The sequence below is a fragment of the Netta rufina genome, assembly GCF_964035555.1.
Source record: "Netta rufina genome assembly, chromosome: 8".
NCBI lineage: Eukaryota > Metazoa > Chordata > Aves > Anseriformes > Anatidae > Netta > Netta rufina.
Window position 1 is genome coordinate 15,061,623 of NC_140131.1, and position 11,046 is coordinate 15,072,668.

Sequence of the window (11,046 nt, forward strand, 5' to 3'; positions counted from 1 at the left end):
CACATGTTGTCAGCACAGGCATTAATATTCCCATCAGAGGCTTTCAACATAAGATGAGCCACAAACTAGCATTAAGCCTTGGGGAAACCTAGTGGCTAGCAAGAGCTGCAGCTCTGCTCCTCTGTACAGTCAGGGCTAGAAGAACATGAGGTGCTCGAGAGGTACCACCTTGGTGGTTTCAGACACAGTGATGCCAGACACTCAGCCATCTGGGTAGATGAAACTCTCCAAATCACTTAAATTGTTTGCAAAATGAACTCCTGAAGGACTGGTAAACATCTCATCTTTATAAAGAGGCATAACCAGGAAATTAGTACTAAACATCTGAAGTGCTTTTAAAACAGCAGCTTGCTACTTCTGGACAGCAGGCCACAACCTGGCTCCCTCTCTAAAGCACTCACCTTTCAAGTTAGCTGAACAGGAGTGCTTGGAAGGAGATGACCACCTCCATGGCTGCTGGCCTGCAACTCAAAGGACACCAACCACCCAGAGACATTGGTGTGTGCAGGGCTCTTGTCCGGAAACATCCCCCCCATGGGGTGTGGGAACAAACATACAGCATCCAGCTCCCATGACAACTCTAGGTTAAGCCTCTTCACAGATAAAAGGAAAGAAATCCAGAAAGATATCACAACACTGCTCCTAGTTTCCAATTATGTGGCAGGTCTTGTTTCAGCTTGCTGCAGTGGCCAGCTGGGACTGAGCTGAGACAGACAATTTGGTTTTACCATAGAACTTCATCTGGCATTCAGAAGCAGGCAGAGCGCCAGCTCCTTTACTATAAACACGTACAGCCCTTCCAGAAACAAATTAGCACAATTATTTTATTTTTTTTTAAAGACAGTGCCAAGCATTGAATGTCTACTGAAATTAAAATGAATCCTGCAAGTCTCAAACAAGCTATTTTTGATGTACTTGTTTGGTTTTGCTATCAGTGTGAAGTAACAGAAAGAATACACCAGCTGACTCAGCCGGATTGTGTGCTATCAGCTGCGTTAGATGGAAGCAGGGCCTGACTCAGGTACATCTGAGCCATAAAACACTTCCTTAAAAGAAGGTATTGCTACTACTACAAAGAAAGGCAGCAAAAAAGATACTGTCACCCAATGCTGTGAGCACATCGCTCATCTCACTCTAGAGCTATGACTAACCAGTTCCTACCACTGGCCAGATCGAAACTCTTACAGCATAAAACTTGACTGAACAGAGATGTGCTCCTCTACAAAAATAGTGTGTTTAAGCAAAAATTGATCAGTAGTTACTGACCATGGTAATTACATTTCTGACAGAAGCACATGCTCTGCAGGCACTAACCTCTGCAGGCCTTTCAAAAGCAAGGGCTTGTACACAGATGTCTATGCACTGGGATAACTTCTGGGTGATGGAGACTCCTGCTCTGTATAGGCAACTCATGTTTCAGGTCAGACATCCACTAATCTAGCCTATATTTCTCATCCAGTACTGTTTACCAGGAGACTTAAAACAAAGAAGTCCTCTGAAAACTGAACACAGAAGCACAGACACCATTTTCTTGGACTAATTTGTACCACTAAGCTCACCAACTCATTCAACAGAACAGAGTAACGCAAGTTAAACCTTGCTATATGGTCACCTCCTGTAGCATCCTCAGCGCAGTCCTGCTGTGTCTGCAGCCAAGGTCAAGGACCAGCCTGATCCTTGAGAATCACTCCTGGGAAACCAGCAAGGGCAGAAGAACAGTATTGACAGAAATGCAAGCCTAAGTGTGCTTGCTTTAATTAAGAAGGTCAGCGTTTACACCAGTCGTGCTTGCTGACATGCTGCATGCTCTGCTGCCCTCACAAGAGGGACAACTGGAGGCACTGAGTTTGTTAAGGACAACTGGACCTATTACTAACTCTCCCCAAATCCCACCTGACCAAACCAGAGGGTCTTACCTTTGCCACATGTATGCTCCTAAGTCAGCAGTAAGTATATTTTACAGTGAGCCAACAGTTTTACAAGCTTTATCAAAGCGACAGACAGGCACCTCTCTGACCTGCAGGACAGGCACTCCGCACACGTATTCCCAGCAAACCAGAGCTGAATTTGCAAGTGGAAGCATGCAAGCGGCAGAGGGGGGAAACAAAGACACGCACTTCTTCCTGTGTGTGTCCTGGCACGGCACTGGGAGCAGCTGCTGCCTGTGCTACTGGTACAGCTTGGGAAGCTCAGCTGGGGACTGCGCTCCCCACACTGAAGTGTCTCAGAGCCAGCAGGCAGAAGCAGAGCACACAGCAGCTCCACTGCATCCCACTCAGCTCTCAGAAGGTGCTGCCAGATCACACCACAAGCAAGGCAGTGCTGCAGCCCACATATAAACCCTCTCCTTGGCAGGGTACACGGGGTACTGCGGAACTGTAGGGAGTATGAGATTAAAAAAATAATCTCTCAAACAACTGGGGATGCCAGGAACCCGCCTTTGTACTCCAAAAAAGCTTCCAGCAGTGACTGAGTTAAAGCAATTTTTATGATGCTTTTAAGTAAGGCAGCTGCCAAAGAGAAAGATTTAGCTTCAATCTGACAGTTGGGCAGGAATCTCTTGGGGAAGAAGCAGGGTAGCTCCGAGCCATATGGATAAGTCAGAACAGTAGAAAAGGCTCTTTTCACTTTCTTATGGAAATGCTTAAGGTTATTCGGAACCTTTAACCACTTAGCATTTGCACTGAACCATAAGCTCACCGACTATCACAGCTAAAGAATTGTTGATTAAAGAGGTACAACAGCTGACATCAGGGTTGCAAAATAATAATTGGTGTTCACAGGATATTAAAAGCAGGCATTTAATTTGGCTTCTGCCTTTCTTGCTTTGAATCTTTTGGTCAGCAACTCATATTGCTGAGAAACTTGATGTAGCAATTTATTAAAGTCTAAACATCGCCTCTTGTAGAAGAGCATTGAACTTGACTTGCTCCTAGACCATCCTTAAAGATCATTTTACAGTTCTATAGATAGAAACCAATTATAATGAATACAGTCCACTTATATTGATCTGACTAGAAGCTGCTTCCTAATATTTTCATTAGATCTGTGATTACAGCAGCAAAATTGAAAAATCAAAGAATGCAGCTCTTGGCATGACCCATTTGCCTGAAGTGTCAGCCCTATTAATGCAGGGTCAGAGCTCCATCAGCAATGAACCTGGAGACCAAAGCAGAACATACCCAAACTACACAGCAACACTCCAGCTGCAGAAAGTTACGAGGAACAGAGCCACAGAAACAAACACAACCTGCTTTTGAAGTAGGCTGCTTAAAGAGGCTAAAGTGTTCCTTCCACGTGTCTGAGGCTGCAATTACATAGGCTCCTGATACAGGTCTGATGCTGTCAGTGATTCTTTTAAAACTCACCTCAGGGTCTCTTCAAGAGGAAAGCTGCACACAAGACAGAACTTCTCCACTGGGTGCTTTTCCTTTATTTTATATGCTAGCACCAAAACACTGAAATGACAGCTAACGAAACCAGTTGCAGAAAGTACTGATGTAGATTCTGAGGAGAGACACTTGGTCGCCTTCTGTACCCCAAGATGGGCAGCACCTGTTTGCTCCTGGAGAAAGCTGCTTTCCCTCAGCACAGGCCCCAGCACACACTCTGTCCTGCAGGTCAGAGAGGGAAGATCATAGCACTTGGCTGCATCCATTCTGTGTAGAGAGCACTGAGAACACACTGTCTCTGCAAAAGACAAGCACAGCCCAGGTATCCATCCATCTTAACCATCTTTTCCTACATCTGACTAGGACTTCTGGACTTGTTTTCAGCACAGCTGCAGATAGCAGTGACAACCAGCGACAGTATCTTTTACACTTCTGATTTTGAAGTTAGAATGAGAACACTGAAAAGAAGAGGCCAAAGGAGCTTGTGTATGGCTCAGTGTAAAATGGGAAAAGCATTCAAGAAAAAAAAAAAAAAAAAAACACAGCCTGAGGGCAGAAAGGTGCCTAACACCATTTCTAGTTGTTTTGTCAATCCTCAAAGCTTTTGCCCCTGTTTACTCGCCAGCTGGTTTAAACACTAAGTAATGACAGAGGGGTAACCCCTGAGACTCCCTCCCGAGCTTTCTAGGCAGAACATTAACCAGTAACAGCATGGGTGAAGCACAGTAAGTGAATGCAGAGCAGCCAGTGCAACTGAAGACGACCTCCAGGATCTGTTATGACAATTTACAGAACTATGAATTAAAGTTGGTGGATTTTTTTAATCTCTTGCCTCTCTAACAATCAGCAAGTGCTAATCCTCCATGGAAATGAGACAGGTCTCTGCCAGTTGTGCAGAAAAATGCTGGTTTAAGTGATTAGTCAGCAAATACAGGCTCTTGCATACTAGCATGTGCTATAAAATAAACCCCCATAGCCCATTTAAGTTCAGGAACTAGCAGAGCCTTGAAACATTTCTCCAGAGTCAAGCTCTTTTATTACTTTGCAACAGGCATTATCCTACAGAACTACTGAGGTCTACAGATGGAATGGACGAGATGTCTGTCATTTGGCAGCTGCACCACAACCAGAGCTGCCTATGCAGGCAACTTCTCACCTGTTTGCTTTCTGCTTTCTCAGAGGCATTGGCCACCCAGCCCACGAACCACTCCTGGCAGCACCAGGCTGCAGTCAGGTCCACAGCCCAGCGCATGCATGAGCTCCAGGATAACCTCTCCACGCAGCCCCATGGGAGCACATGGAGCAGGATGGGGTGGCTGTGCAGGGGGGTGCTTGGTGCTGAGCAGCAGGTTACATGGCCCAGCAGGACCACAGCTGTGCACAGGGCCCTGCCACCCAGTGAGCAGATTCAGGAAGAACCCAGAGATGCTCAAGGGGCAACTGGGAGGCTCTTCCAAAGCTTGTTGAGAAGACAGCACATGATAAACATATTCCCTTATTATTCACCCCATCCTCATTGCCTCTCCTCCCTCCCCATGCTGCAGGAATGCAGCCCCACAGATTGGTCCCCCATGGGTTTTGGTGGGAAGAGAGAGGGCTCTTGGATCAAGATTTCCTCTTGACTTCTGAAGGAAGAATCACTTGGTGATCTCTTCTGCAGCAGATCCCAGACATTCTCCCCTTCCCAATGCAGCAGCTGAAAAGAAGAGGCCAGGTTAGCGGGGGCTATATTTCGCTGAGCTTTTGGATTTCCATCTGCCTGCATAAGCACAGAAATGGTAGAAGTGCTGTTTGTGCTATCCCAAGCACATTAAGACAACTTAGGCAGTACGAGCAATGTGCTGATCGGGGCTCTTCTCCCCCCATCTAGCCCTGGTGCGTTCAGGAGGTGACGTGAAATGTTTATACTAGAGGAATAAGCAATTGAGAACACGCTGCTGGAACAAAAGGTGCTGGAACCTGATCAGTGATCACAGCATTTCCATTAGAGTTACTCAACTTGAACATTAAGTGCACTGGTGACTGCACACAGCTAAACAAAACAGCAGCTTATCCGCATTAGGTATCTATCTCTGGCTTACTCTAAACGCTTTCACCTTTCTGCTAAATCCAAAACTCTCCAGAAACTATGAATTTTAAAATAAGTTCAGGAGTTGATAACACAGAAATATAATGCCTTGAAATAAGCCTCTGCCTCTTGCAAACAAATCATTAAATGCATGACCAATTTTTCTGCTTTACTAAAAAAAAATACTGGTCTGTTTCCCAGTACTGACTGAACATGACCAAGTTTAATTCAACTCTTTTTCCTCCCTACAATAACTTGGAGCTAGAACAAGCAATCTGTGGGTTGAGGTTTTTGTTGGGTTTTGTTCCAGGCAGAAAACCAGTAAAGAGTCCAATGGTGCTGGAAGGGGAACCACCAGTCTCTGTACAGCCTGGAAGCTCAGTCTGTGCTATTAAAGACTGCTGCAGAAGTGTGCCTGCTACACACAGCGTTGCAGTAATTGATAACAAGCCTTCTTAATAAGGAGTCTAGTCAGCAAAAGAACACTCCGCGACAGTTCTTAAATATTGCATTATGGTTTTCAGTAACATGAAGTGGGGGAGGACAGGGATGGTGTGTCCTGATGAGCCGCCTGCCAGGCGGGAGGACTGAGCGGCTCCGTGCACTGCTCCAGCTGTGCCCAGCCAGGCTGTACCACAGCAGCCCCCAGGCCCTTCATCTTCCCCTTGTCCTGATGGGGCTTCAGAGCCTGGCCCACCACAGGCCTCCTGGCAAGCTGCCTGGACACGAGCCCCCCTCTGTTAACACTTCCCAGAAGCGGTGTCCAGCAGCCCCGCAGGTCAGGGCTGAGACCAGCAGGCCGTGCCTGGCTGCAGCAACTCCCAGCCTCACGGGAGGCAGGGCCGCAGCGCGTGCTCAGCGCACGGCCCTCGCGTTAACTGGGTTAAGCCGAGCGCCAGCCGCACTGCTGCAGTGCTCATGGGGCTACGCCTCTGTTACATAAAGCGAGCAGGACTGCACTGTGAGAAACCCCTACCGCACGTGGACCGCAGCCACTGCCTTCCCTCCGCCGCCCACTGACGGTACGAGCCCCAGTCACGTTTGTGCCGGGCTGGACAGGCCAGCTGGGCTAGGAGCTAAGTCCTCCAGAAAGCATGAGAAAAGTGATTTCACAGGGCCTCGTCCTTCTGACTTTGGCAGTGGATCCATCAGACATGGAGCCACCCAGATCTGGTGACTGTTCATGTCCTGGGCAGGCAAATTTCATGACCATTAACTGACAATGCCCATCTCCAAGTACCCCAACCTACAACAGGCTTCATGCCCAGAGTAATTCAAGTCAGAAGAGACCTCAGGAGGTTCCTAGTCCATCCTCCCTCTCAAAATAGGGCCAGCTATGAGAACAGATCGGGTCATGCAGGGCTTTATCCAGTCAGGTCTTGAAAGCCTCCACAGACAACTGCACAGCTTCTCCAGGCCCCCATTTCACTGCCCGGCCACCCTCACTGTGAGCAGCCTCCTTACACCCCATTAAAATGTACTGCTTCCACTGAGCCTGTTGTCTCCTGCCCTCCTGCCACACAAGTGAACAGCCTGGCTTCATGCTCTGAATAACATCCACGTAGGTCCTGAGGAGCTGAAGGATATTTATAGTTTGTTTTTTAATTCATAGAAAGCTCATGGGAGTGATTGCCCCTTCAATCAAGGAAACTAATAAGTTTCAAGTTGTGCTTCAAAGCTTCCTCTTACATTGATTTGTGATAGCGCCTGGACAAGCCATCCAAGGAAAGAAGTAAATCTGCTCTGCTGCTTCTGCTAAGAGTTTACCCTGTTCAGGCTTTATTTCAAATCATGGCTGAGTTATGACTTCATGCAAAGTAGTTGGTGCTGATCAATAGGAGATCTAGCCCAGCAAAAAGGAATATAAACAGAACAAGTTTTGTATTACCCTCAAACTGACAATACACTACATAATTCAATGATAAATTGTTACCATATGCATCCTTTCCAGCACAATCCTTTTTAATTATTTTGTGGATGCTGGGGAGCAGCTTCTAATTATGATTTAAAACAATTTAACATATTTAGAATTACATAAGTAAATGCCATGTCTTGTTTTTTGTTAATGAGGTAGAAAACAGACTGTTTTACCTGACTGATTCTTTTACTTGACTGATTCTTATAATAAGCAGGATAGAACTCATGGAACTTAATTCGCTGCTTTTAACCCTCAGGAGAGGGCTAATGCCATCAGGTACTTGCACTCAACACTACTTCACTCAAGGGCCAAGCAGCCTCAAGCATCACTGACTACCCCTCATTAGCCCTGCAGCCTCAGGTTATGCATCTTTGTGCACTGCCTTCATGGAAGCAGAATAGCTAGCAACACTGAAGGGAGGAGAACAAAGAGGAAGGAATAAAGAAGAAAACATAACTTGGGATTTTTTAAACAAAGAAGTATCCCACATCCTTTGCTTCCTTGTTTCATGCTTTTCAGTTTCCTTATGGCACCTCAAATAGCAGAGCAAACAGTTACAGCCACTATCACATTCAGTTCTGCTGCCATATCTCATCTCTTCATGCTCACTGTGCATTGGCATAACCTGAGACCTCAAAGTAGGCAATGAAATACCACCTCTCACTTTCAGCTGGTGGCAACTGGAGTCTCCCACCTCCTGCCAGTGCCACCAATTGCCACCAGCTGGGTAACATACACCACCACCCCTTGCTTTCCAGGCTCCTTCTAAGCACACCCACCCAGAGCTGACCCCCACCTCCACACGCAGACTCCTGTCTACTTGCGAAGCCCAGCCAGTGACAGTGGCGTTTCTCCTGCAGGCCGCTGGAGTGCACATGGCAACACACACCAGTGACTCATGGGATAGGGCCTCAGAAAGCTCAGCTGGGCTCCAGCTGAGCAACATCCACTGCTGGAAGCTTCACGCTGGTGCTGTTGGCTCCAAGAGGGCTGGGATGCACTTGAAGCAGCACGTACACGTGTGTGCGCTCATGGAGGTACATGTGTGCAAGAGCTGTGAGACATCCAGGACTCACTGGAGGACAACACTCAAGCAAGCCTTATTGCTAGAACGACGGCACCATACCCATACCAAGCATGCTAAGGCCACGTAGACCACTCCCCGCTGTACTTGCCAGCCAGCCCAGGGTCACGCACTGATCCCGGGCAGCAGCAGGCTGCAGGTGCCCACGGATCACGGGGCGAGTCCTGCCCACGGGGAAGACGGCCACTGCGAGATGAGAGAGGGTTGCACCGGGACACACCTGCGGGAAGGCAAGGGGCCAGCCGGACAGCCCTGCAGCTCCGGGCTGGGTACGAGAGGTCCCTCAGCCCCTGAGGATGCAGCAGCCGGGCAGCACTCGGCCACCCGCCCGGACCGCGCCCGGCAGGCGCCCCGCGAGCACCCGGAGCCCGGCTGCAGCCCCCGCCCGCCCCCTGCACTGCCGTGCCCACCCCGCCGCGCCCGACACCGAGACCACGGGCGGCAGCTCCGCGAAGCGCCGCGCTCGGCTGCCGCGGGGCCGGGGCTGAGCCGCGCTGCGGCAGCGACCCCCGGGCGGCGGCTGCAGGGAAGGGAAGGGCCGAGCCCGGCGGCACCGAGCACCTGCGGGCCGGGGCCGGGGGTCGCGCAGGCGGTGCCGGCCCCTACCTCCTTCCTGCGGCTGGGCGCGCCCGGGCGGGTGAGCAGCGCCGTCTCCTCGCACACCACGGCCGCGTCCTCCACGAAGACGCAGTCGGGCAGGCTCTCGTCCGCCGGCAGCTCGAGCACCCGCAGCCCCAGCTTGCCCCGCAGCACGCCCACGTACAGCTGGTGCTCCCGCTCGGCGCGGGCGAAGTCCACCTCGGGGCCGGCGGCGCTGCGCAGCGCCTGGCGGCACAGCGACTCGGGCAGCGCCCGCACCACGGCGTGCGTGCAGCGCCCGAAGGCGCCGGGGCCGCCGCCCAGCCCGGCCATGCTGCGCGCGGCCGCGGCGCGGGGACGCGCACCGGGACCACCAGCACCGCCGCGACCGGCTCCGCGCCGCCGCCGGCCCTGGCGCTGATAAAGCGCCGCCCGCGGCCCGGCCGCGCCCCATTGGCTGCCCACCGGGCACGGCGCCACGGGGCCGCCGCCGAGCGCGCTGCCATTGGCTGGCGGCGGCGGCCGCGCCCCGCCATTGGCCGCCCCCCGCCGGGAGCCGCTTACCTGGGATGGGACCCGCCCGGCCCGGCTGGGGCTGGGGGCGAGGCCGCGCCTCGACGTGAGGCGGCCCCGCAACGGCCGGGGCTGGGGTCGGGTCCGGCCCCGCCGCGCGACCCCGAGCCCTCCCGCCCGCTGCGGGGTCCGTGCCGGGCCGGCAGCCCCCAAGGCCGGCTGGGCGATGCCCGGCGTGTGGGAGAGGGACCTCGAGCTCTGCCCCTCACCACGGCCGGCATCTCAGCCCGAGTGCCCCTCAGTTTGTTCACGTCAGGCACAAGGCGCCCACTGACTGCTCCTCACCGTTCTGGGAGCTGCTGGGGTACACGGTCATCCTGTGACCCAGCCTCCAGGCGTGCAGTGCTCTGACAACCACCACCAGTACCCAAACATCTCCCAGCATCTCTCCGGCATCTCCCCACACCTCCGCGTTCAGACAGGCTCAGCACGGAGAGGCCACTTGCTGCTCTGTCATGCCCAAGCAGGGTGCTGTCAGCACACTCCCCCTTTGTTGTTTCCCTGGGACTGGGCGGATGGCTGGGAGATGGATCCGTAAAGCCAAACGGAGAATCTGCCACGAAGGAAGGCAGTTCCAGATACAATCCAGAGCAAATAAAACCAGGCAATCCCAAATCACTCTTCATGCCTTTCTGTAGGACCATTTGTTGGGACAGCTTGTCCACCTTCTTCCCTTCCTTTAAGGTACCAAAGTTTCCACCTCTGCAGGGTGGTAGGGAAACCAGAGTTCTGCTCCAATTCTGCCTTGGAGACTGAAACAATGAGGAGCTTCCATCATTTTCCCTAAAAAGAAGCCCTTCCCCATGTTGGATTTTCCCCAGGCTTCATCCTGACAGGAGGTCACCCTGGAAGAGGCCCAGCCCTCTCCGGTCCTTCCAGCTGCACACCTCTGGCTCCCAGGGAGCGAATTCGGCTCCGCGCCAGACCTTGCATCAAGGGAGACACCCTCCCGGGTACCTCAAAGCCTCTTCTCATCAGAGCAGATGGGAAGTGAGGAGGAACATAAATTTCCCTTCCAGCTGTTCTTTTCCTGGCGAGGCTGTTTCGGTTGCCCCTCTGATCACTGAACTCCCCCAGCACACGGCTCCGTGCTCCCTTTTGGCGCTCAGAGCAGCTGCCTTGGTTGTGCTATCGCGGACACAAGCACATTTCAGCTTTTTGGGATATGATTAATGAGTAACATGAAGGAAATATCGAAGAGTGTTTCTAAAATGGCAGCTGACTAGATTTTTATCCACATTTTTCACACGTTCTCCAAATACCCCCTATCAGCTGCCTTTATTTAACGTGCATAGGCGCAGTTATTTGAATAACTGTGATTCACTGAGTAATGTGCAAACATCATTCTCCTTAAACAAACGGTCAGGCAATTGAGCTGCTATCGTTTAGGACAATTTAAATTATTGAAAAACAACTACAAATGGTACTATAC

At 51.3% G+C, this 11,046-nt stretch overlaps 1 protein-coding gene across 1 annotated transcript in view; it reads right to left on the reverse strand.

Moving 5' to 3' along the window:
* Positions 1-9,374, reverse strand: part of DDAH1 (dimethylarginine dimethylaminohydrolase 1) — a gene marked incomplete at its 5' end in the record, with an annotated part of 53,235 nt that extends 43,861 nt beyond the window's left edge. Inside the window, one exon of the mRNA XM_084290862.1 lies at positions 9,069-9,374. Within this exon, the coding sequence (XP_084146988.1) occupies positions 9,069-9,374 (306 nt within the window). The remainder of the gene's footprint in view (positions 1-9,068) is intronic.
* Positions 9,375-11,046: the final 1,672 nt, after the last annotated feature.